General features: G+C 45.8%; 1 protein-coding gene across 5 annotated transcripts in view; it reads left to right on the plus strand.

Moving 5' to 3' along the window:
- SFMBT2 (Scm like with four mbt domains 2) overlaps positions 1 to 27,412 on the plus strand; it is a 115,300-nt gene that overhangs the window by 52,789 nt on the left and 35,099 nt on the right. For all 5 annotated transcript variants that reach the window (XM_053256708.1, XM_053256711.1, XM_053256709.1 and 2 more), the window contains 4 exons: positions 445 to 542; positions 11,882 to 11,986; positions 15,003 to 15,150; positions 22,207 to 22,289. In XM_053256708.1, the coding sequence (XP_053112683.1) occupies positions 445 to 542; positions 11,882 to 11,986; positions 15,003 to 15,150; positions 22,207 to 22,289 (434 nt within the window). The remainder of the gene's footprint in view (positions 1 to 444; positions 543 to 11,881; positions 11,987 to 15,002; positions 15,151 to 22,206; positions 22,290 to 27,412) is intronic.

The following is a 27,412-nucleotide window of genomic DNA, read 5'->3' on the forward strand; positions in this document are numbered from 1 at the left end:
AAATAAAGAGAATCACCACGTTAAAAGGTACCTCTTTGCCAAGTTAGGAGGGGGAAGGAAATGAACCTTCCCTACAGTCACTCTGGGGTTGTGGAACACACTTGCTGTTGAAATCGGAACTGCTCTATCCTGGATGGCTTTTAGAAAAGTACTGAAGACACTTCTGTTAAGGCAGGGTTTGGGTTGAATTTTTATTGATATATGTGTTACATATTTTAAATCTTTCGTTGCTGTATCTGATTGTGAACCACCTTGAGACTTTTGTTACAGTCAGTATACAAATGTATTAAATAAATAATAGTGGTACACACTATATTATGAATCCTTTTACGTGAAGCATATTATTTCCCCCCGTTGTAAAACAAACAGAATATGCAGAATGCACTGTGGAACTTACACATCTTGCTTAAACATCCCTGTAACTTTTAATGTCATTTATTGTAGAAATCTGTTCTCTGAAGACTGTGTCTGAATGGCAAGCTGCTCTGGATAAATCCTTAATTGAGGCAGCCAAGTTTCCCCTCCCAATGGAAGTGTTTAAGGTAAATGATTCCTTCTTCAGTAAAAGAACTACCAGTTTCAATTGGTACACCTAATTGTCTTATAAACCCCCGGGCGCTTTCCAGATTAGCACTCAACAGCAGCGAAATGCTTCCGTTCAGGCAAATCGCATTCCAAACGTAAACAGCAGGGGGAGCAGTCTCGCAAAAACTAACAACCCAAAAAACCATCAACTCCTTTACGCCGGATATACGATGCCCTAGCGCTATAGTGCAGCAATTAAATTCGAAACAAGGCACCGGAAATATGAACGGCACCCTGCTGTCAGCATAAGGAGTGTGGTGTCACAACACGGGAAGTGTAGAAGCACACTTAGATACATTGTGACCCCGTTGCAGGGTCTAATCTGGAAAGTGCCCTGGTCTATTTGGGCTTGAAGCAGGAACAGGAGAGCAGGACCTCATAGAGCTCACGAGCCTTTTGCGGGATGCTTCTTTTCCTTCTAGAGATCTCCTTGTTCCTTGCAATTCTTGCCAGTGCCGCCATTTTGAACGCTGTTTGTTGAAGCCATCTTTTTCTTTGTCTCTTTCAAATTAGAATGGGAAATGTTCTGCCTTGCCATTCCTGGGCTCAGTATTGTTCTTCCTAAGATAGGTATTCCACTTATGCAACAGCATTCATTATTAAACTTATGGAGTTGCCTTATGCTGAATTGGATCATTAATCCATCTACCTTCGTACTGTCTACTCCAGCATCTCTCCAAAGTCTTGGGTAGAAGTCTGAGATAGACCTTGTGTGTGTGAAGCGTGTGCTCTACCACTGAGCTTTGGCATCCCCCCATTATCTTTACTTGAGAGATAATTAATGAGGCTATTGACATGTGTGCAAAACCAGGCTAAGGGAGCCCAGCCCAGTTTTGCGCGTGCGCACGAACTTGGGGGTCAGGCCGACCACAGCAGCATACCTGCCTAAGTAGCCACCCTTTAAAATGAGGTTAAGGTCCTCCCCTCTGCCTGAGTGCTTTGGGAATTATCTGGGTGTGCGTGGAGCGCACCCAGCACAGGAGGAGCGGTCGTCTGAGGGGAAAATAAGTCTTCCCCACCTTCTCCACAGCCCTCTCTGGAGCCCTTCTCACTGGTCGTGAGAAGAGGCTCACTGTCTCTGTCTACCAAGCTTTTGGAGAATGGGTTTGAGAATTTATTATTTATTTATTTAGCATATTTTTATACCACCCAAGACGCAAGTTCTTTGGGTGGTTTACAACCAATAAAAAGATTAACATATTTCAACAATTAAAATTTAAAAAGTTAAAACTATTAAAACACAATTTAAAACAATATCTAATTAAAAGCGTGGGTGAACAAATGTGTCTTGACTGCCCTTTTAAAAGTTGAAAGAGACGGGGAGGAATTGTTGTTGACCTTTTACTAGACATGATGTTTTGTTAAATTTTAGCTGTTGTATTACAAGTGTTTTTAATGTTTTCTGTATTGAATGTATTCTATTATTAGCCTACTTTCCTTAAGGAAAGTAAGCTTATGAGATCACCCAGCTCTCTGTGTGTGTACGTACATATGCGCACGCGCCTATCAACTTTGCAATGGGTGGGCTGATTTGCACCAAATCTGGAACAGTTGCAGGGACACATAAGGACACCTTGATGGCATAGTTGGTGATGATGTCATCCACCCCAATTCAAAATGGTAGGCGTGTGAACGTTAGAGGCGCAAGTAGGCTTACAAGTGAAGATGGTAATTATCAGTTAAGATTATTGTGAAAGGAAACTAGGCAGATTAGTTCTTACCATAGCTTCTGGTTTTATGTCGGAACAATTGCTACTCTCTTAGGAATAATACTAGTATATTTCTGCGACATACTGGCTGACATCCAGGCTATTGCTGCAGTAGTGCAGGGCTTGGAAAATCACAGACACCAGATGGAAATGTAACCAGGGCACTTAGACTAGAATATTCAGGGGTAGAGTTATTTTCATAAAATCTTTATTTGTCCCAGGCAGCCCTGCTTCTTTTCCAAGCATGCTACTTGTCAAGGGGATCAAAAGCAACCCTCCCCTCCACAAAGTCCATCACGAAGTCTGGTAACTTTGTCAACTGTCCATTGTCCAGTTCCAGATTCTGGAGCCGGCTCCTGGGTCAAAGAATACTGATCAAGTCTGAGCTAGTGCAACAAACAAAATAAGATTACTCAGCTGGGCAGCTGCTCAGAGCTGCTTGGTCTCTTGCACACTTTTGCCCCATACAGACGATATGAGTGCGGTGGGTGCTCACGCTTGCAACGGGAAAAGTGGGGAGGAAGTCCCACCTTACTTCTGTCGCCCCCTCCCTCCTGCAGGGTGCATATGCTTGCCACGCCATTTGTCTGAAAGGGAGGTGCCATAATTCCTCCGGGGATTCTGCAGGCTGCCACCACAGTTTCCTCTAAGACGTGCATACATGCACATGTGCGCGCACTCAGAAGTTTTCTGATGTCCGCTCAGTTAATTTTAGATCCCGCGCAGGTTGAATTAGGAAGGCCCCACTCTGAATGCCAGTGTGCACACAGTGACTTGATTCTGCCGCCCAGAACAAAATTCATTCCACACAGAGATGAAAAATAAATAAATAGAGGGACCACTGGCTGCAACCTGGGTTGGCAAACGGCGCTCGTAACATCTGTATGGGGCTTTTGCTGTTGTGCTAATGCAGTATGGATAGCAGATAGCTTTGCATAATTCCCCACCAACATATATGGACTGAGGCAGAGGTTTTGCAGCAGGAGGTGTCCGTGTGCCATAGGATGCAAAAATGTGCTCTTTTGCATCAGTGCAACACTCCTCTGGAATGCAAACTCCCGACTTGCAGAACTACTAGTGCAGCATCCTTGTGCTGGAGAGCCAGCGTGGTGTAGTGGTTAGGGTGCTGGACTAGGACCGGGGAGACCCGAGTTCAAATCCCCCTTCAGCCATGGTACTTGCTGGGTGACTCTGGGCCAGTCACTTCTCTCTCAGCCTAACCTACTTCACAGGGTTGTTGTGAGGATAAACTTAAGTATCTAGTACACTGCTCTGGACTCCTTGGAGGAAGAGCGGGATATAAAATGTAAAAATAAATAAATAATAATAATAATAAATAATTCAGCACTAGTCTGGATGTCAGCCATTTTGTCCCTGGAGTAGATTATCTCTTCTTTCTTAGGGACAATAATCCAAACAGGTCCTCCTTCATATGTCTTGCTTTCCCCCATTTCAGTCCTCTAGATTTTTGTTTCTTGCCAACTGTGTGTGTCAAAGCAGTAAATTCTCACCTGCAGTATTCTTGGTTGTGAATTCTGGCTCCTCTACAGTGAGGCTATATTGATATGGAAAACTCTGCAGGTTTAATAAAAAGAGACGGTGACAGATTGTAAGCACAGAGTATCTCACAAACACCCTACAATAAAGCTCTTAGCGGGGACAGTGTTGTTACTGCTTTAAAACTGTTTGCTTCTTGAGCACCATGGGTCATATATCTATCGTTATAATAATTGTTACTACTACTACAACTAAAAATGTTCCCCACCACCAAAGTGTTAGTCTAAAGAAGTCTGAAGCAGAAATAACATAAGAGAACCTTTAAAAACAAACAAACACGTGATAATAGAGCTGGGTCATTATCAAGACCATGATGCAGACTTGAGAAGCTGGTGTTGGGTAGTAAGGAAAAGGTAGTAATGAATGAATAGATTATAGTGTGGTCTGATGCTCAGACTCTTGCTTCAGAATATTGGGAGAGGTGTGTGTATATTTGCTTTAACATGTTTCCCCTCGGGTCTTGTCTTCTTGGATAGCTCCCGGTTTCACTACTTGAAGAAATGTGTGTGGCTTTTTATTTTATGTAAACAATGAGAGGTTTTTCAAACTGATTACGAAAGGGTTATATGCCTCATGGGGGCCACTTGACTTCATTATCTAAAGCTTGTAAAATCTTCTCAGAGCCAAAGCTGACGATAACATCCCATTATTTAGTAAGTTATTATGTGTGGGTGATAGCTGATAAAATATTACCTAAGGTACAATTCCCAGTTCCTTTACTGGTTCTGAGGTGGGCAGTTTGAGAATAAAGCAATGCCCCTTCCTCTTCAGGAGGCAGGCAGAACCCAGGTAGTTTCGTATGAAGATTTGTGGCCCAGAGTCTAATTTAAGGATGTAGATAAATGTGAACCGGATAAGAACATAAGCACAGCCCTGCTGGATCAGGCCCAAGGAGGCCCATCTAGTCCAGCATCTGGTTTCACACAGTGGCCCACCAGATGCCGCTGGAAGCCTACAGGCAGGAGTTGAGGGCATGCCCTCTCTCCTGCTTACTCCCCTGCTTCAGAGGAAGGTATGGATATAGTCAGAAATCTGGAAAACAAGGAAAGGTTGAAGTAACAGGGTAAGTTTTTAGTCTAGAGACGAGCTGGTCTTGCGGTACTGAGCATGGATTTCCCCCTTTTGCTAAATGGGGTCCACTCTGGTTTGCATTTGAATGAGTGACCCCATGTAAGCATTATAAGATAGGGATGTGCACAAAACCAGAAAACCTGGTTAGTTTCACGTAGAACCAGACTTGAACCGAACTGGGTCCGGTTCTGTGCACACAGGAGTCGGACGCGGTCCGTCTCAAGTCCGAACCATTATGGGCCCAGCTCGGGGGGAGGGAATGGATTTTTTTTTTTTTAATGGCGGACTTACCACCATGGTGGGGCTTTGTGGGTGTGTGGCCGTGGGGGTCTGAACTAGATAGACCAAAGATCAGATTCAGTATAAGGCAGCTTCCTATGTTCCCAGCATGAGGTGAGACATGATAACATTCATCAAATGCCTGAAGGACGAGTGGTAAAGATTTTCCTGGCAGGATTTGATCAAACCAGCTGAAGTTACAGGAGAGGAGAGTCTGGTTGAGCATTTGAAGAAAATTCTCCTCCCCTTGGGTAATCTGGTATTTGATCCTGGGAGGAGGAACTCAGACAGGCACTAGTGCCTACCAGGATTGATGCTATTTCTCAGGGTTCTCAAAACACAAGCCACCTGAGTGTGCATGCCGCCATCTTCTGGTGGTGGTTTTTTTGGTTTTTCTTAAGCAGGAGGATCACAAGAACCAGCCTTTCGTGCTCCACAAGCTCTTTTGCAGCTGAATTGAATGAAGGTTTTTGATCCAACTTGTAATAACTGATTCTGGTCAGATGCCTAACTCATCCCCAACATGTGATGAGGAGCGAATGTGTGCACATTTGAAATATGCACACATCCCAACCCCAGATTGCACACTGCAAATTGGTCAAGCCATGACCCTCCAAACTGGCCCTTGATCTTTGTCCATATTCAGTGAGCTTTTAAAGGGCACCTTTTTAATGCCGATAGATTGGAGGGGTTTCGGTGCTTGCAGATGGAAATGGGGAGATAGGCAGTATGCTGTTTGTGTATGGTGATAACTGGTTGGATTCTCTTCTGATTTTGTTATGATGCTGCTATTATTATTTATATTTTTCTGGTCTTGTGGTAGCAAGCATGAATTGTCTCCTTTGATAAGCGGGATCCACCCTGGTTTGCATTTGAATGGGAGACTACATGTGTGAGCACTGTAAGACATTCCTCTCAGGGGATGGGGCCACTGTGGGAAGAGCGCTTGCATGCAGAAGGTTCCAAGTTCCTTCCTTGACATCTCCAAGATAGGGCTGAGAGAGACTCTTGCCTGTAAACTTGGAGAAGCCACTGCCAGTCTACGTAGACAATACTGAGCTAGATGGACCAATGGTCTGACTCAGTATATGCAGCTTCCTATGTTAACAAAAATGTTTACAAAGTGGTTTACACAGAAAAAAGGAATAAGATGGTAGCAAAAGGCCTCACAATCAAAAAAGGAAACGCAAAGTGTACACCAGAAACAGCCACTGTACTGGGATTGGATAGAGACAGTTGTTCTCCCATGCAAAATATGAGTCGCCACTTTAAAAGGTGCCGTCTTGCCTGGTTGTCAGGGCAAAGGTGTTTGATTGTTGTGCTGTTTCATTGGCTTGTATAGCTTGCATGTTGTGTGTTTTTAATAGTCTTTATCTTGTAAATAGAAGGGGGGAACTCTTTTATGTATATGCTGCTTTGTGAAATTTTTGTAAATGCACGTTACAGATGAATAATGATGAATGTACAAAAGCTGACATCCAGACCAGCACTGCACTGGCGCAATAGAGGCTTCATCATCACATGAGGGGGAGGGAATTTTGATGATCTCCCCTTCCCCCTGAAGCCTACTGTGCTTCTAAAAAAATATGTCCCTGAGGGGTGCACAATTCTCAGGGATATATTTTCAGGAGGCTCTGTGGGCTTCAGAGGGAAGGGGAGATAGGGAGAAATTGCCCCTCTGCTCTCACATGATGCTCTCACATGCCTTGGTCTCGTAGTCAGTCTCTGTTGCACCAATACAATGCTGGTCTGGATGTCAGTGTATATATACAAAATGTTCAGACAATGTTTCCATTCTCAGAAGCTCAGTGTCTAATTTATAGCAAGGGATTTTCTTCATCCTAATTTCAACTCTCTAGCTATTTCACCATGCCATCTATACGCTCTTCCTCTCTCTTTCTTACTTTTTTTACTTCTGCATTCTCATTACAGTTGGAGTGAAATGTAATGAGCATGAGGCTCTCAAAGGGATAAGAGAGGTTAAATATGACACAACTGCACAAAGAAAGCTAGGTCATCTTGAAAGAGATGGACATTAAAGAGAGAGAAATCTGATACTCCAGACAGCAACAATAAACATTTTTTCCCCACTAAGGGGAAAAAGAAAGAGTATCTTCCACTGATGTGCACAAAGGAATTGGAGAACAATCCATCATAACAGTGTTGATTTGAGTCTAATACCAATTAAAAGCTTTCCTTTCACTTCAGTAAAATTTATCCTTAGAAATTATGTAAATTAATTGACATCTTGAAGGGAAGCATATGTTGGAATCTCACTGGTTCCCTTGGAACTCAAGCAGCCAGAACAGTCAAGTGGAAACATGTCATTTTGAATTTATTTCTGCAATAGGTCCTTCTTCCAGCCCTGTGCCTATGGCAAAGTATGCCTAACATGAAGCCATGCCAAGGTGCATGGATAGTCTTGCAGAGTTGTGGGTCTTCTTTATTGGCAAACTCTGCCAAAAGGTATGGAGGGAGGGGTCAGTTACACACACGCACACACACGCATGCGCACACACGCACACCACTTTCACCCTCCCCAAATGGATGTCAGCGAGCACCAATTTCTTAGCTGTATCTACTGCTACTTCTACTTGTATGTATATACCAGAGGTGGTTCCTGAGACTGGTGTGTGTGTGTGTGTGTGTGTGTGTGTGTGTGTGTGTGTGTGTGTGTGTTAGTTAAGCAGGGTAGGTGATACACAGAGGCAGAGATAGTGAGAGGTGGAGCCAATTGTGGGCATCTCTCTCTCTCACTAAGACTTGCCATGCCCTTTTCTCTCTCCCTCTCCCTCTCCCTCGCCCACCCATCCACCAAGACACCCAAGGGGCCCCCACTTGTGCAGGCCCCCCAACTCTCAACAGTAAAAATTAGAAAAGATTCTTCACAACCTTGCCCCCCCAATAAAAATCACGGGGAGGGAGCCCCTCTTCTCTGGTCACCCCGGGACAGTGAGATGGCCATTCTGGGGTGCTGGCAAGGGCGCACATGTAAACATAGGCGGACATGCTGGCTGGGGTATGATTTCCACAGCCTCTTGGACGCAGTCCCCAAGACAAAGAAAGCCGTCTCCAGTCTCCACGGCTTCCCTCCATGCAGCAGCCTGGCTCTATTTAGAGCCCCCATGGCCTGAAACTCTCATGAAGGAGATGTCTGTGGGAGAAGGGGATTAGGGATGTGCGAACCGGCTTGAGGTCGAGCCAGTTTGCCATCGAACCGGGTCTGCTCGATGGCTTGACCTCGAGCCAAACAGGGCCCAGTTTGGTTAAAGCTGAAGCCCCCGGGCCAACTTAGGGGCTCTAAATGGGGGGAAATTGTTTTTAAACATTTAGAACCCCTGAGCTGACTTGAACTCAAGCTGAGTCAGGGTGTGTGGGGGTGTGTGTGCAAAACCGAACATGCCCAGTCCAGCTTGAGTCTGGCCTCGAACTGGGCAAACTGGTTTTGTGCATACCCCTAAAGGGGATGTTTTGCTATGACTGAATTTGCTTGGCAAATCTCTCCCCTCTGATGGTCCTTCTCATGACTTGTTTGTGGGGTGTCTCCATGGCCTTTCACTCTCATGATTGAGCAGCCACCCCGGATTGAATGGCCATATTTTTGGAGAAGGTTTTTGACTTGCACTACTGACCCCCAGATCATGAGTAAGGCAGGGGAGCAAGAACCCCCAGGGGAAGGGGCTGCCCCCCCTTCACCAGTCTTTCTGTGGAAAGAATAAAACTTGGCTGCTCGGGAATCCATGTTGGGGGCTGCCTTTTGAACCATTCCTATAGCCCACCCGCCCACCCAGCCATTTGCGTGGATGAGGGAGACACTGGGATCTGGGACGGATGGACCTTTAAACCCGTACAAAGTTCCCCAGTCCGGCCAGGTGTGGCCGTATGCAGATCCCTGATGCAGAGATTCCTGGGAGAGGAGAGCCCCGGTTTCAGGTGGCAAGGCTGGCTGTGTAGGGGGTGGGCCATAACTCAGCACCTGCTTTCCATGGAGGAGGTCCCAAGTTCAACCCCTGGCAGCATCTCCAGGTAGGTCTGGGCGGGACTTCTGCCTGAAACCTTGGAGAGCCGCTTCCAGTCAGTATCGATAATCTTGGCCTGGATGGACCAGCTCAGTAGAAGGCAACTGCTCCATTTCTAGGAATATGTTTGCATGAATGCATGTGTGTGTATTTCATGCAGAGTCTGTGTGTATGGCTTTGTTTGCCGTGACTTTCTGTTCACCCATCCGGTAGGATGCCATCTGTGGAGACAGATCCCACAAAGCACCTAAGGGAAATGTAGCCTTGAAAGCAGGGATGAAACGGCTCTTTCGCCAACAGAGAGTCCATATGGGTCACTATTTGTCTTCTCTGTCCTCTTCTCCTGTATGCAAGGAAGACTGGCATATCTGCAATGAAACAAAAATGGGCATTAACAATATTGTTATCTCCTCTAAATAAAATGTCACGTGTCAGCCTTTGGATAGGTGGTGTCTTACTTCTTTATGCATTTTTAAATAATGCTTTAATTGCTTTATTTTATCATCTTGGTAAGTTATTTTAGTCTCCCATCTCTGTGTGTGTGTGTGAGAGAGAGAGAGAGAGAGAGAGAGAGCGTGGGGGGAGATTATTACTTTTGGTCCCTTTCCAGAGGGTTTTTGTTGTGATCAGAACACTACTAGTTTCATTTTAAAAACTGATGCTTTCTCTGGGTAGAAAAAGCAGAGGCCATAGCATTAGCAAGCCAAGGGTCCTTAGTAATATCAATTTTATGTAGTTTCATTTAGGATAAAAAAATTTCTTGCTCCCAAGAGAAACTTTTAAATGTGGCACTCAGAGACAGTCCACAGGGATTGAGTGGGGGAACCCAGGATAGGGTTTGAAATCTATACAAAACTAACCTTTGATTGAGAATACAATATAAAACAGTGAACCTAACTAGGGATTTTACCGACAGCCATGCTTAAAGCTGTGCAGGTGTTTGGGGGGAAATATATTGGTCTCTAAATTACAGTTAAACCTGTTGAAAGAATTGTATTTGTAAATATACTGGTGAGGCAGGAATATTGCTTTGTTGCCGAGAGGAGATTACTCTTGATCTAAACGAAATAGAATAAGCAACTTGCTCGAAATTTGTCCCAATGCAGCTTTAGTTGGAGACATAGCTGGAAAACAGGAATACTGTATGTATGCATGAATAGTGTATGCCCAAAGCTGCAAACTAAAAGTTCACATTTAATGGATATGGCTATGACCCTCAACATTGCCTTCCTGGTGGGAAACAACCACCAAGAACACAGTGGCCAATAAGAGACTTTGTGTAATATGTAATTTAGTACCATCAGAATGCATTGTTTAAAAGCTTGGGGAAATAAATAAAATAGGGGAGTCTTAGCCTGTTGCCTAAATGACAGTGTGAAGCATTCAGATTAGCACTGCCTTTGTGTTGGAAAGTTGCATGCATGCAATGATTTTTCTTGATCTGTACCCTATGCCCAGCTAAATAGATCCCAGAGGGCTGGGGGACCCTCAGGAGCATAGTTTGAGACACAGAGGGAAGAGGAGGATTGGGGGAAAATAGTTACACACGTGGGATGTCCCAATGCGAGGGCAGTGGGCATCTGGATTCTGTCCAGTCATGATGGCACCAGACAACAAGCTTAGGAGAGAGCTCCCAAACCCAGGTGCCTGCACAGAAAATCAGACCTATGGTTGATTCTCAACAGAGTGGCACCTTTGTGTGCTTTTCACAAATGACTGGAAATGTGGTTGTTGAATATTCATGTACTAATTGTCAACAACAAAATTTCTCAAAGTAGTTTATATAGCAGAAGGAATAAGAAAAGGATTCCCTATCCCAAATTGGTGTACAATCTCTCTCTCTCTCTCTCTCTCTCTCTCACACACACACACACACACACACACACACACACACCCCCCTCATCTAAGTCTAGGAGAGCCACCATTTAAAAATGAGTCTCTTTGCCAAACTAAAAGCAAAGTGTGATGTCGAGTCTGTGTCGACTCCTGGCAACCACAGAGCCCTGTGATGCCCTTTCAGCCTCTTCTTATATCGCTGCTGCCCAATATTGGTGTTTCCCATAGTTTGGGAAACATGCCAATGGGGATTCGAACCAGCAACCTCTGGCTTGATAATCAAGATATTTCCCGCTGTGCTATTAGGTGGCAAACCAGAAGTGGCGATTCCCATTCTCTGTGCCGCTGGAGGGCCATAAAATGTTTCCTTGACCCAAAGGGACTCTCATTCCTAGAAGAATCACAAGGTGGATCCCAGCAAGAACCTGCAAGAGACACTATTGCTTCCCCCCAGACTAAATATAAGAGAGTGTTACAGAGGCGAGATTCCCATTCAAAAGCAAATGAGGGTGGACCCTGCTTCAATTCATACCTGCCACCACAAGACCAGCTCTCCTCCTGATGGCCATCCTTTCCTCAAACCCAAGATAACTTTATCATGTCGCTGCTGACCAGACTTTGGAAGCCTTTGTGGGGATGTGTTTAAAAATGTCTGCCCACACTGGAAAACAGAACATCGGCATGTGCAGAAGCAGTTTCAGACCTGTCTTATTGTGCGTCTGAGCTCAGTTTGTATTGCTGCATAGCCCGTGAGTGCATCGGGGCCAGAAGTGCCACCAGTGGACAACCCTAGTGACTCTTGACTCCTTTGCTTTTGCTTGGCAGGACCACACCGACTTGAGGGACCACTTGTTCACAGTAGGAATGAAGCTGGAAGCAGTGGGTGATATAACGGAACCGTGCAGTATTTGTCCTGCAACAGTATCTAAGGTGAGAAGCCTAAAATGGGCAAAGCAGACCAGGCTGGGCTTGTTAAGCTTGAGGCCTCGTCTATACATGTGGTGGTCAAATGGCCTGCCTCAATTCAGGCTGCAGGCAGAGAGTCACTATTTCCCTTTTCCTTTTTTAACATCTCCCTGTGTTAAAGAAAACACTTCTTTGCAAGTGGAAAGCTAGCCCATAAGGGAGAGAGGTTCTAGCCTTGCTCTCACACTGCTGTGCTAGTTTTCTCCTTGCATGGAGCTTTTTATTATGTAGGGCAACCAGGAGCGGAGCCAGCCGAACAGCAGCCTGTTTTCAGCCCTGCCAGTGATGCCCCATGCGTGTGACGTGATGCACACTGGCACATGGCTCAGGTTCCGGAGAGTCCCGAGTGAGCTCTCTCCATCTCATTTCAGGCAGTGTTTGCTGCCTGACAGCATTTATTTTCAGAAAGGGAAATAAATGCTGTCAGGCAGCAAGTGCTGCCTGAAAATTAGAGGGGGAGGACTGGGGCAGCAGGCCTTTGAACAATCGGGCCACACCCACTAGGCATGTGACATCACGGGCAACGGGGGCTCCAGCGGCCCTTTTCATGGGCGGCACGGGTTCTTTGAACCCGTTTGCTCAATGATGGCTCCTCCCCTGAGGGCGACCTTAAAACATGTGATGGAGTCTCAGGTGGAGCAGCCCATTCCAGGGGTGGAACTATGACTGGGCGGATGTGTTCAAAGAACACAAGCTGCTCAGCATCTAGGAGCCTCCTCCTGCCTCCTCCGCGGCCAGCTGCCTGCTTCTGCCTCGGGCTGCTTGCTCAGAGCTTGCCGTTGTTTTTCCCATCCTGCCACTCCACATGTAGATGGCTCGAACAGCATTCCCACAGCTGGCCAGGCTGCCAGTGGTGATAGGGCCGCCACAGATAGAGATGGGGCCCTCGGCGGAGGGGGCCACCGAGGTCCCAGCCAATTCAACCACCTCAGAGCCCTGTCACCTTATTCTTTTGCATATGTGGATCCAGCCGGAGTGGAAAGAGAGGGGCACTGTCTATTAACACTTCTTTCCTTGCTTTTTAGCAGCGGGAGAGTAACTGGCCCTATCCACCCCCAGCACAGTACCTCCCGTGACTGTTGCTGGTGTCTGTCTTATGTTTCTTTTAGATTGTGGGCCCTTTGGGGACAGGGATCCATCTTATTTATTTAGTCTTTCTCTGTGTAAACTGCCCTGAGCCATTTTTGGAAGGGCGGTATAGAAATCGAATATATAATAACAACAACAACCAAAATAATCCCAGTGGTAATTGGCACCCTAGGTGCAATCCCAAAACAACCTGAAGAGCACCTCAACACCAGAGGGGCCACAGAAATCACCATCAGCCAATTACAAAAAGCAGCTTTACTGGGAACAGCCTATATTCTGTGACGATATCTATAACAATTGACAATAAAATTCTGGCATCCCAGGTCCTTGGGAAGGACTCGATGTCTGGATAAAACAAACCAGTCAATAACACCTGTCTGACTGTGTAAATAAGAAATAATAATAATATCATAAAAATGTAATGGCTGCAGCCTCAGAAAAGATTACAAATTCCAGGAGCACCCACACAATTTCCCACAATGCTGTGGGGAAAGGTAAAAAAGAGTCATTTTGAAAGCCAACATGGCTGCTTGCTATTTCATGGCGGGGAGTAAAGAGAAAGAGATTTGCCTTTTCTTTTTGGCCCTGCCATTTGAGGGGTGGAGGGTGAGGTGGGAGGGCAGGGGCCATCATTTTGAGCCACCCAAGGGTTTGGCTCAAAGCAAAGCAGGGTCAAAGGGGGCTGAGGCAAGTTGAGGACCTTTGGGAGCTCCAAAGTGGTCTTCAAAGCAGTGTGGCCCTGCTTTGTACAGGCCTAGTCATAACCCTTCCTGCTCCCTAATGAATTTATGATAACAGGGGTTGGCAAACGTTTCTTTCCCCTTCTTGTTTTCCTCATTTTACATTTTCAAGTACACTTAAGTCCCAGTAATTTGAATTTACCACCGAACTCATCCATCCAGTGGGAGTTTTTGATATACCGTGAAGGTATTGTTTTGTTGTTGTTACATATGTTTGTTTAATTACAGTGAATGTCAAAATCTCTTTGATCCTCCCAGCACAGTCCCAAACAAATTTTGATCAGCGTCTAAGCCCGCAGAGCTAGTCAATTAGTACTGACAGTCACATAATGAGATTTATTTTTATTCTTTTTTCCATGTACACCCCACCTTTTGCAATAACCCCCAAGCGGCTAATATAGAACCTTAAAATCACAATTCACAAAACACATCATAAAATGAGAACATCATAAAATGAGAACAGAGAGCAATAAAATATAAATTGCATTAATGCTGGGATTCCCAAGATTCATTTGTGTAAATCTAAAAATTACAGAAAGAGATGTATATGTTTCAGCATTCCCAAACCTCATCTGGTATTGGCATTCACTTGCCTGTGCTGGCATTCATCACATTTTGGAAATTCACTGTAACTTATATTCAGCCCCATCAACCAACTGGGTTCTTTGTAGGGTTGTCATGAATATTCATGATTTTTTGCTTCCCATAAAAAACCAGGGTGTGAAACTACTGCATTGCTTTTGCAGATAAGTGTCCCGAAGAGTCAGCAGGTTGAGAATATTATCTGCAGAGCTTCAAGGGAGATAAATTAGTCAAACCATTTATTCCAGGCAGGAGGATGCACTATTAAACAAACTGTTGATGATAATATACATGTGTGCTTCATAACTATGATTTGGATCTGTGTTGTGAAAACACATACTTGCATCAAAGGATAAGTATCCTGAATACATGGCATGCTGGAAGATGGAAGGACTCATGGAAATAGTAAATTAGATTCCACAGCTCACTAGTCTTTCCCAGCAAATGGACAAATTAGCAAACAAAAAAGACTGCCCACCCCACCCCCTCAAGAAGTAACAATCTAAAATGCTGCAGGTGACTTAAGAACTTCACCAATCAACTGTATTAAGTGATATTGTTCCCTCCAGGTTTTTAACAGTCATTTTATCCAAGTGACCCTGGATGATCTCCGTCCTGAAGCTAGAAAGACTTCGATGCTCTACCATGCCGATTCCTTAGGGATCCTGCCAGTACAGTGGTGCCTTAAAAACGGAGTCCATCTTACACCTCCCAAAGGTCTGTATTTCCATGTGATGCTTTCATGGGATTAGCAGGGTGCTACTGCTGCCACCTAATGGCACAGTGGGGAAATGCTTGACTAACAAGCAGAAGGTTGCCGGTTCGAATCCCCACTGGTACTATATTGGGCAGCAGCGATATAGGAAGATGCTGAGAGGCATCATCTCACACTGTGCGGGAGGAGGCAATGGTAAACCGCTCCTGTATTCTACCAAAGAAAACCACAGGACTCTGTGGGTGCCAGGAGTCGAAATCGACTTGACGGCACACTTCACCTTACCGTTGCCTAGCCCAGACTTATTGTTATATTTAATGGTGGGTTTAGAATTGCAGAGTCTACAATTGGAGACAGACTATCCTGTCTCAAAAGTGTTGAAGATGGTCTTATAGAGCAGAGGTCCTAATCTTGTGTTACCAGATGTTGTTGTTGATGATGATGATGATGATGATGATGATGATGATAATAATAATAATAATAATAATAATAAATATTTGTACACAATAGCATAAAACAAGTTAAAACATATACAAAAACTTAAAACAATTTAACAATTTAAAAATCACCCACAAATTAAAACCTTAAAATTTTAAAGAACTGAAAAAGCTTGGGTGAAGAGGTGGGTTTTCAAATGCTTTTTAAAAATTGTCAGAGATGGGGAGGATCGTATCTCAGTAGGGAGCGCATTCCACAGTCTCGGGGCAGCAACCGAGAAAGCCCGTCCCCGTGTGGCAACCAGCCGAGCTGGCAGCAACTGGAGACAGACCTCACCAGATGACCTCAATGGGCGGTGGGGCTCATCATAAAGAAGACGTTCTCTTAGATACCCAGGGCCTAAGCCATGTTGGGCCACAAACATCTCAAACCATCATTTCAAACCACAGAGGACTTCAACTTCCAGTCATTGTGGCTGGGGATGATGGGAACTGTAGTCTTAAAACAGCTGGGCACCTAAGGCGGGGGGGGGCCCTTGTCAGAGGCATCAGAGTATACGGGCTCATTTCTTTTGCTGCAGTATCTAGTGGTGAATCCCTCCTTCTCACACATGTGCACATATACACACACCTCCTTTCATCTGAGTTTCCAAAATATTAGGGATTTTCAAGTGTTCCCATGGTATACTTGAAAAACTACGTGGGACATTTCAAGCATTCAAAAGGAAGAATTTAAAAAGCAAACGACTTTCATGTGCTCCCGCCCCACTTTGCTCACCTACACAAAGAGGGGGGAAATAACTTGCACTGGAGGTGGGGGGTGGGTTTCTTTCAAGCGCCTGCCTGACCCGAAACTGAAACACCCTGGGGACCGTTCAGGACCGTTAGTTTCATCCAAGACTCTCCGAGTCGCCTCCTCTTTACCAAGGGTAAAGATTTTTTGCTGGTGAGTGGTGAGGGACGTAGTAGCGACTTGCTGAATCCCCTTTTGGATCTCTCCGGGGTTCAAATGAGTCCGGGGTTGACCCACACTGGGAGTGGTTTCAAGCAGGAGGTGTTTGCATTTTGAGCCTTCTCTGCTCGAACATCACTTGCATCGCTAACGCTCTCATAGAAAGCTGCCTTAGACTGAGTCAGACCATGGAACATCTAGTTCAGTATGGACTACACCAGGGCTGCTCAGCTTGGGCCCTCCTGCAGAGGTTGGCCTACAACTCCCATAATCCCTGTCTAGTGACCGCTTGGCTGGGGATTCTGGGAGTTGTAGTCCAAAAACAGCGGGGGGGGGCCTAAGTTGAGCAGGCCTGGTCTACACTGACTGGCAGCAGCTCTCCACGGTTCCAGGCAGGAGTCTCTCCCAGCCCCACCCGGAGATGCCAGGGAGTGAACCTGGGACCTCTTTGCATGCAAAGCAGATGATCTTCTAATGTTATGGCCCCTTCCCCTAAGAGGAATAGCTTACAGCAGACAGTGCTCACGTATGTAGTCCAGATGCAAATCAGGGAGGTCTCTGCTTAGCAAAGGGGACAATCCACACCTGCTACCACAAGACCAGCTCGCCTCCCCAGCTCTCCTCCACTGCTGTGCTACATCTTTGTGACTGACCCATCATCACCCACTTTTTACAGCAGCGGGGGCGGGGGGGGGGAATTAGTCTCTCTGGCCTTGGCTCAGGAACCAAACTCCCATTTATAACATCGTTCATTTTCTGCAGGAAAAGAGGTTCTGAGTTAAGGCGTTGCAACTTCAGACACGGTTTTCTGAAACCGATTGTGCCATATGCCTGAGCACTTCCTGTAGCTACTTCCTGTCTGTTCTGACTGACTGTGGCTCTCCAGTGACTCAGGAAGAGACATGTCTTTCCAAGGGTCTCTCCTGCCACCTCTGTGTAAATGCAGAGATGCCAGGCCGGTGTTCTTTGTTGTAAGGATCAGGAGACAGTGACGGCTCTCACCAACCCTACGTTTGGCCCCCTAACTGATTGTTACTGGACGTCCGTGGAGCTTTGGCCAAAACTGGATTCTCTGCACCGGCCGCCTGGCACCATGTGCAGTGCTGCCTTTCCCACCCTGCAGTGCCGCATTTTCCCTGTGTCAAGGGAGCCCCTTTACAGGGAAACAATGCCCTCTTCTGCCTCTGCCCCATCCCGGAAGGCATGCCCTGAGTGCAGGGAAGTGTTGCCCCTCCCAGGGCTTTCCTCCTCCTCGAGCTCTGCTGAAGAGAGGGCTCCGTCTCTCGTAAAGGGCCCTCCCAGCACCGAGAAAAAGACAATCCTGTGTGGAGACCTTCCAAAAAACAGGAACTAGTCCTGAGCCAGAAAGTAACTGGAATAATATAAAAGATCAGGAGTAACCATAACGTAGAGAAGAAATAAACATATAAATTGATATTTTAATAATAAAAGTTCATAGTACTTAATATAAATGCATAAAAGTCGACAAGAGCTTTTAAAAATCATGGTATATAAAAAGTCCTCATGCATATGTTGGTTAATTCATTGATCATAAAGAGTCCTCGGACATAAGCTGGCTGTATCTTATGGTCCTGTGGTTCTTAGTTGAAGTGAAGTCCTTGTAGTTCCTTATACAGCCATTGCACAGTCATGCGTTTCGGCCTTCAGCCTTCCTCAGTGACTTTTTTCATACAATGTTCTCACAAGGACAATGTGCCTGCAACCAAGAAGATAGGTCTGGTTGGCTTCATTGCCTCACAGACCCTTTGCAAGAAGCTTGAACTGTACATTTCTGATCGGATAAGTTTACTGTACTGTATATGGACAAATGGCTCTAAGTTTTTAACTTTTACTATAAGGGCTTGATATCCTAAATAATAATAACAACACGAACAACAACAACAATAATTCAATTTCTATACTGCCCTTCCAAAAATGGCTCAGGGCGGTTTACACAGAGAAATAACAAACAAGTACGATGGATACATCTGAAAGCAGAAAGATGTGCAAGTATGACTATTAAGAAGGAACGCTTGGGGAAATGGGGAAAACTTATTGGTACTAGGAGGAGGCTGCAGGTGCATTGTCCTCGTGAGTACATGGTATGAAAAAAGTCACAGAGGTCGAAATGCATGACTGTGCAATGGCTGGATAAGGAACTACACAGAGTTGAATTCAACTAAGAACCCCAGGACTACAAGATTCAGCCAGCTTACGCCTGAGGACTTTTTATGATCAATGAATTAACCAACATATGTGTGAGGACTGTTTATATACCATGATTTTTTAAAGCTCTTAATATTTAAGCATTTATATTAAGTACTATCAACTCTTATTATTAAAATATCCATGTCTGTGTGTGTGCCATCTAAATTAATCTAGGACTGCATTACAGTTACTCCTGATCTTTATTATTAATACTGTGTGGAGGTTGGCATAGTGGGAAATGCCTCTCACATTGACGATTTTCTGCCCAAGTGGTCCCCACTTGAAAAATAGTGAAGATCATTGTGCTGGGCTGTGGCAGTTCCATACACACCTTTAGTGTGCCATTATACCAGCCTAGCCTCATTCTGGTGGGGGAGGTCAGAGTGCAGATCTCTAAAACGGAGACACCGTATGATGCCTGTTTTAAAACAGTTGCACTGGCTGCCAATATGTTTCCGGGCAAAATACAAAGTGCTGCTTATTACCTTTAAAGCCTTGAATGGCTTAGGTCTAGGTTACCGGAGAGAATGCCTTCTTCTGTATGATCCCCACCGCTCGTTGAGGTTGTCTGAAGAGGTCTGTCTCCAGTTACCACCGGTACGTCTGGTGGCAACTCAAAACTGGGCCTTCTCTACAGCTGCTCCTGGACTGTGGAATGCACTCCTGGCAGAAATCCGTCATTTGGGCTCATTGTTGGCCTCCAAACCTATTTGTTTGACCAGGCCGTCCAAGGTTTTTAAATTGTTCTTATTTGTTTTTTGACTAGTTTTAAACTGTTTTTAAATTTGTTTTTAAATGCTTTAAAATTGTTTGGTTTTTTGTTTTTGATTGCTGTGAGCCACCTAATGGTGTAGTGGGAAAATAACTTGCCTAGGGAGCAAGAGGTAGCTGGTTCGAATCCCCGCTGGTATGTTTCCCAGACTATGGGAAACATATCAGGCAGCAGCGATATAGGAAGATGCTGAAAGGCATCATCTCATACTGCACGGGTGGAGGCAATGGTAAACCCCTCCTGTATTCTACCAAAGACAGCAACAGGGCTCTGTGATCGCCAGGAGTCGACATCAACTCAATGGCACATTTTACCTTTACACCACCCAGAGCTTTTGGATAGATAGGGCGGTATAGAAATGTAATAAATAAATAAATAAATAAATAAACTGAATTCTTCCCTCTAGCATCAAATAATTTCTAAGGCGCATTAGTTGTAGAGAAGAACTGTACACTAGACTGCTATAGGAGACCTGTGCTGATTCTCCAGGGTCAGAAAGTAGGGGTGTGCACAGAACCGGCTGGCCCAGTTCGGTTCGAGTCTGAATTGGACTCAAACCTGACCGGATCGGTTCGGTCTAGCACCCCTCGAACTCTTCCCCCTATTTCGGTTCGGTCTGGGGAGGTTCACGAATATTTCCCTTCCTGAAATTTTTTTAAAAAAACTTTTCTCCCCTTGGGCTGGCGGGGTCCGTGGAGGTTCCCCCTCCCCCCGTCCAGCCTCCAAAATCACCACCTCTGGCCATTCTGGCCAGTTTTCCGGCTGGTTTAGGCCTCCATAGATCGGCACGGTGGCCAAAATGGCAGCTGCCGCACATGCCCAAATGGCCTCTGCGTGGCCTGGCATGGCCCAGGGCCTCTCAGAGACCATGAACCCCTGAACCATCAAACTGGTTCACACATCCCTAGCAGAAAGAGGCCCGTGCTTTCCACTTTGGTGCCTATCAGCCAATGAGTCTCCATTAGCTGCCACTCGGTGTAAGCACTGCACAGGCACTGGTTATCTTTATTAAGCTGGATTTATAGATCTCTTTTTCTTAAGTGTAAGAATGATGGGGCCCTTTTACGAGCTATTAAGCAGATAGGACGTTTCCACTTGCTCAAGGGGTATCACACTTTGCGAAACGTACAGCTCTCGGCTCCTCCGTGGCCTTGCGTCTGACTTGCGCCAACCCTGTTACACAGCATGCAGTTCGGATTGTCCAAAGGTGCCTGTAATGAATAAGCTGCTGGTATGAACCAAAGGATGCCCTGTCAACATTGAGGGCATGGCTGCCATCCAGAGAAGCAGTCTGTGGGTGGGTGGAAGGCAGGTGGAGATGCACAGCCGCACTTTGGATGATGTCGCCGTGGCAGCTCCCAGGGTTGAAGAAGCTAGTGGCGGGAAGCATTCTGGTCTCCATCTCCAGTGGAGTTCTGGCTCCAGATCCCATTCTGCAGCCCTCCCCTGCATAATGGTTGAGCCTTTTTAAACAAGTGTGCCCCCTTCTGTCTGAAACCTTCAGCTCAGGTAAAGGTAACGTGTGCCGTCGAATCGATTTCGACTCCTGGCGCCCACAGAGCCCTGTGGTTTTCTTTAGTAGATACAGGAGGGGTTTACCATGGCCTCCTCCTGCACAGTATGATATGATGCCTTTCAGCATCTTCCTATATCGCTGCAGCCCGATATAGTACCAGTGGGGATTCTAACCAAAAACCTTCTGCTTTCTAGTCAAGCATTTCCCTGCTGCGCCACTTAAGGTGATTCAACTCAGGTACCCTAGAGAGAGAGAGAGTGTGTGTGTGTGTGCGCGCGCACGTGGGCGCACGCATGCAAGTGTGTGTGGCGCTCTCTCTCTCTCTCTCTCTCTCTCTCTCTCTCTCTCTCTCTCTCTCTCTCTCTCGTAACATCTACACACACACACCCCACCCTGGGCTCGGTTTCTGTTTTTAATGGTTTTAAGTGTTGGCTTTTTGGAAATGTTATGTAAACCACCTAAGGCCCATTCACACATTATGTTCAACACTTGTACAACAAGTGTACAGTGTACCCAGGTACAGATCTGTACATAGGTACAGCCTTTCACATGTTATGCTGAACGCAGGTACAGAAATACACTTCCTGTTTGTACCATGCACTTGAAAGGCCTGTATCCGGGTTCACTTTTTACATGAACACAGGTAAAGTCATTCACACAGACACATGAACGAGGGTACAGACCCGTATACTCATGCAGCATAATGTGGGAACTGGACTCTGGAGGTGTTTTACATCAGGTGGTTTATAAGTCCAATAAAATAAATGAAAGGCAGCCTCTTGTGCAATTCCTTACAATGTTGTTGTAAACTGCTCTGAGACAGAAGTTTGGGGCAGTGTACAAATTTGAAAAAATAAATGAAAAAATCCCTGCTGCAATTTGTTCAGTGCTACTTCTGTTGTTTCCAACCAAATAGTGAAGTGCAAAGTGGCAGCATTGATTTCAAGGAGTTGCACGCTTGTGCCGGGCTGCCTGGATTAAATTTCAGGAGTGCGGCAGCCTTGGCACGTCAGGAACGCCAGCGAAAGACTGCAGCATGTCAGCCAGTGCACAGAACTCTTATCCAATGGGGGGGAATTGTCATTTTGTGAAGTGCCCCTTGTATAGGAGAGGGAAGGGGGGGGAGAGAGAGAGAAAGAACGGATCGCTTAATAGAGTGTTTGTCTTCTGCAGGTTATTCTAGCCAAGACTTTGACTGGGCAGATTACCAGAAGCAATGCGGAGCAGAAGCCGCTCCCCAGTTCTGCTTCAGAAATGTAAGCTCTTTGTTTTTCTTTTGTTTTGTGATGTTGACGGCTGTTGACGTTGCTGGTCCCAGGCCGGCTTTGCACGTTGGTTGGACTTCCCCATTTTGGCAGTGGAGACCAAAGCAGCACAAAGTGTTTTGATGCTGAAAAAGGAGAGCACATTGTAAAAACACACACACACCCCTGCACACTCAGTTCTCTGCATGAGAGGAAACACATGCAGAGAAACAGCAATTGTGCAGAATGCGGCCCCATTGTGGTTTATTCCTGTGAATATGAGGCCGAATGATACATTACAACATGTGTGTGCTTGATAACAATTGCTTATTTTCCTCCCGAAATAATAGCTGTGGGGGGCTAATCTGGTTTGGAACAGGACATTGGGGGGAAGGGGGACTTTTAGCCCTTTTATGCCAGGCTGTATTGACCTATATGAACCTGCCAGCATCTTTGTTCAGCATCTCAGACCCTGCTCACGGCCCTACTACTATCTGAGATTCATTTGGGAGGGCCTAAAGATAGGGCTTTTTCGGTTGTGATCGCTTAGCTTTGGAATGCCCTCCCAGAAGAGTTTTGCCGTGCATCCTCCTTCAGGGTATTGAAAAAGCATCTCAAAATTTTATCTTTTTAGAGTAGCTTTTTAATGTTTTCTCTGTAGCTATTCCTGGTGGGGTTTTAACTTTTTAACTTTCCACATCTAAATTTGGTTTTAACTGGGTCCTGGTTTTAGTTGTTTTGTTGTCTAGCAAATTCTATCTCAATCCTCAGTCACTCCTTTATTTGTTTAGCCACAACCATAAGTAAAATATTTGATTCAAAATATAAGAAAGTCGCAGGACAGTCAAAAATACAAAGACAGACTAGGAATAATTCAGTGCAGAATTATATCAGCTTGCCATATACCTTGATAACCGAAACTAAAACGACAAGGACACTGGCTTCTTTTCTTGTGATATGGGGCCTTGTGTCAGCTAATAAAAAGTTTTTCTATTGTTTGGTTTTATCAGTTTGACAGTTATTTAGCATTTTTTCATCCACCCCGAGCAGCATTGCACTAGAGGGATGGGAGAGACATATTTTAAATAACTATGTGTGTCCCTGCCACAGTCCCAGGTCAGATTGAGTCCCCTGCAGCTCCTGCTTGCCCTGGGAGGAAGCTCCCATTGGCACCATCCAGACAAGGACTGTAGTGGTGAAAAAAGGCTAACCCGCCCCGCTCTTCTGTGCTGCATCTGGATCACTCCCTTCTGCTGCTGCTATATTGGAGGGCAGAGAGAGGAAGATGCAGTTGACAAGTGTGTACTTGTCATAATGTGTCATTTGGCCTCAATAATTGCATCGGTCCATTGGTCTGCCTTGGCTAGAATTGTGTCTTAGGAACATAAGAACAGCCCTGCTGGATCAGGCCCAAGGAAGTCCATCTAGTCCAGCATCCTGTTTCACACAGTGGCCCACCAGATGCCACTGGAAGCCACAGGCAGGAGTTGAGGGCATGCCCTCCCTCCTGATGTTACTCCCCTGCAACTGGTATCCAGAGGCATCCTGCCTTAGAGGCTGGAGGTGGCCTGTAGCCCTCTGAGTAGTAGCCGTTGATAGACCTCTCCTCCATGAAGTGATCCAAACTCCTCTTAAAGCCATCCAGGTTGTTGGCTGTCACCACATTATGCGTTGTGTGAAAAAGTACTTCCCTTTGTTGGTCCTAAATTTCTTGGCAATCAATTTCATGGGATGACCCCTGGTTCTAGTCTTATGAGAGAGAGAGAGAGAGAGAGAGAGAGAGAGAGAGAGAGAGAGAGAGAGAAATTTCTCTCTGTCAACATAGGAAACTGCCTTCTGCCGAGTCAGACCATGGGTCCATCTAACTCAGTATTGTCTGCACAGACTGACAGCGGCTTCTCCACAGTTGCAGGAAGGACTCTCTCCCAGCCCTATCTTGGAGATGCTGCCAGGACCTTCTGCTTGCAAGCATGAAGATCCTCTTCCCAGAGTGGCCCCATCCCCTAAGAGTAATATCTTACAGTGCTCATACATGTAGTCTCCCATCCAAATGCAAACCAGGGCAGACCCTGCTTGGCAAAGGGGACGCTTCATACTTGCTACCACAGGACCAGCTCTCCTCTGACTGATGTTAGCCGCTGTCCAGTTTCAGGTAATGAGAGGTCTTTCCTAGCCTCTGACCTGAGATCTTCCCCTTTGAAGAGTTTGGGATAGAACAGGGGATCTTCTGAACGCAAGGCACAAGCTCTGCTCCTGGACTTTGGGCTCTGTGTACTCTGACAGATCTGAATGGCTGTTGACGCTTCATGCATAAATGGACATCATCTGTACTCTCTTTGTGTATCAAGGGCTTTTGATCAGTAATGAAGAGGACTCACAATATTGCAGTTGGCCACCCCAGTCCAGAGGTTTCTTGCACCCAAACCCATCTTTACCACAAATCCTTTGGCCCAGCCCCATATTTCCCATGCCCCACTGTAATTGCTTAAGTATGTGTTATTATTATTTAATAATAATAATAATAATAATAATAACAACAACAATAACTATATCATTCCCCTATTTACCCTGCCTCTATTTCCCACTCCGTCCTGTGCTGTATGGAATTTTAGATTGTAAGCTCCTAGGGCCAGGGGCCTAGTCTCTTAAGCTTTGCAAAGCACCGTGTGCATTGATGACTCTGTGTAATACATAAGGCTAGAGACAGACCCACAGCGCAGTCCCATTGTGCATGTCAGTGCTCAATTGACAGGGAGTCCAGCTCACATTCTACCACTGCAATTCACATTCCACATTCCACCCCTGTAGTGGATGCAGACGTCTTTGGGAATTCTAAATGCACAACAGAGCACCCTGAGTGCTTTGGATCAAAGACACTGACAATTTATTTTTTTTAAATTTTTATCTTGTATATTTTGTTGGTCGAATGCCAGCATTTTTTAAAAAAAATGGTTCTGAATTAAAGCAGTGTTTGCTAATCTTCCCATCACCACGAGATCTTCAGGAAAATCAGCCCGCACGCTTCGGGGCCTGTGTAGTGATGAGTTTTGAATGTTTGCTACCAAGCTGAAACTACATTTAAAATTGCTGCCTTCAGCATTTGATGGTATCTTGTAGCTGGGATGCCATAGTATTCAGTAAATGCTGGCTCTCCACCATGTATTTACAGATTTTTCAATCCACTTCTCCACTCCTTCGAGGTAGCTCACAGTAGCTGTTAAAACAGCACTGTACAAACCAACTCTTAGAGGCTTTTTCATTTGGATTGAAAGCACATACTAGATTGTTCCTTGTATGGGGCTGCTCTGGGGAAACCAGAATTTCCAAGGAATTCTTGAGTGCTTGGGTCACTCTCTGTGTGGGCTCACTACGGTCAACCCCTGTCCCTGACTTCCTGAGAGCTCCTTGGACTTTGGAGTGAAAGCCCTGAATCCCTGGGACCAGGGGCGTAACAAGGTTGGAGTGGGCCCAGAGACAAGATTTTAAAATGGGCGATGCCAGTCATTGAATGGTACTAGAGAAAGACATGCCGTTCTGGTAGCTCCAGGTCTTAACACTCACATCCATTTCGGAGGATGAATACAACTGAAGGAAGCCCGGGTGGGTGCGCGGCTGGGGGAGTCAGTCATGTGACTTGCCTCCGGGGGGGCCCCCATACAACTGCCTCCCCTTGCCCGATTATAGTTACACCCCTGCCTGGGACTGGGCTTGTTGCAGACTAAACCCTGCGCCTGACTGCCAGGGAAACCCAGTGCTCCGCTGTGCTAGTTTTGGGCATGTGAAATGCCAAATCCCTGGGAGTTTGGTTCCAAGATGGCACCTTGTTGCCTCAGCAAAACCTTTGCTGTCAGGACCCCAGGGCAGGAGAGCTGGCCTTGTGAGAGCAAGCATGATTTATCCCCTTTGTAAACAGGGTTCACCCTCTTTTGCATTTGAATGTGGGTGGGAATGAAGATATTCCCCTTAGCGGATGGGAACACTCTGGTAAGAGCATCTGCATGCAGCATGCACTGTTATTGTTAACCACCCAGAGACAAAAGTCTGGGGCAGTGTACAAATCTGATAGATAAATAAATAAGGTTCCAAGCTCTCTTCCTGCCTGGCATCTCCAGATAGGGCTAGGAGAGACTCCCGCCTGCAACCGTGGAGAATCTGCTGCCAGTCTGTGTAGACAATACTGAGCTAGATGGACCAAGGGTCTGACTCTGTATGAGGCAGCTTTCTACGTTTCTATGACCCCTATATCTTCCCTGTGGGAGTCTCCCCTTTTGGCTTCATGCACAAAACAACACATATTTTTTTAAAAAATTATTTAACATTTATATCCTGCTCTTCCTCCTTGGAGCTCAGCATGGTGTACATGCTTATCTTTATCCTCACAACCACCCTGTGAGGTAGGTTAGGCTGAGAGACACATGACTGGCCCAGAGTCACCCAGTGAGTTTCATGGTTGAATGAGGATTGGTAATCGGGTCTTCCCAGTCCTAGTCCAACACCCAAACCCTAACCCCTGCTAGCTGAGCAAAGAGGCACCTTTTTTGAAGTGGTGATTCTCTTTATTTAGCAGGGGGAGAGCAACTGGCCCTCTCCATCCCCAGCACAGCATCCCTCCAGTGGCTGTTGCTGGTGTCTACCTTTATGTTTCTTTTTAGATTGTGAGTCCTTTGGGGACAGGGAGCCATCTTATGTACTTATTTATATCTCTGTAAACCACTTTGAGAACTTTGGCTGAACAGCAGCATATAAATATTCATGGTAGTATTAACTCTGCTCTTTCTCTGCCTCTCTCCCACTCTTTACTTCCACACTTCAGCACCTGCCAACCACCACACTATTCAGACCTTCACTTTCTCTCCCCCCCTTCCTCCCCTTCCCCATATCATTCCCTTCCCTGTACAACTGCGATTGCAGCAAGGCTGCCAACTACCACATCTTACATTGTGCCTCTGTACAAAATACACATAGTCGCTTGTTTTCAAAAGCCTTGCTTCTGCGTCTGTTGCTCCTCCGGGGTTCCCCAACACAGCCTTGCCTCTGTCCAGCTGCGCTCTGTCTGCTCTCCATGCAGATTTGGGTTTGAGCCAGTCCCCCTAACTTAGTCTAAAACTACAGATACGCCTGTGGGTCGTGTATGC

This window comes from Hemicordylus capensis, chromosome 5 (assembly GCF_027244095.1).
Source record: "Hemicordylus capensis ecotype Gifberg chromosome 5, rHemCap1.1.pri, whole genome shotgun sequence".
Lineage (NCBI taxonomy): Eukaryota > Metazoa > Chordata > Lepidosauria > Squamata > Cordylidae > Hemicordylus > Hemicordylus capensis.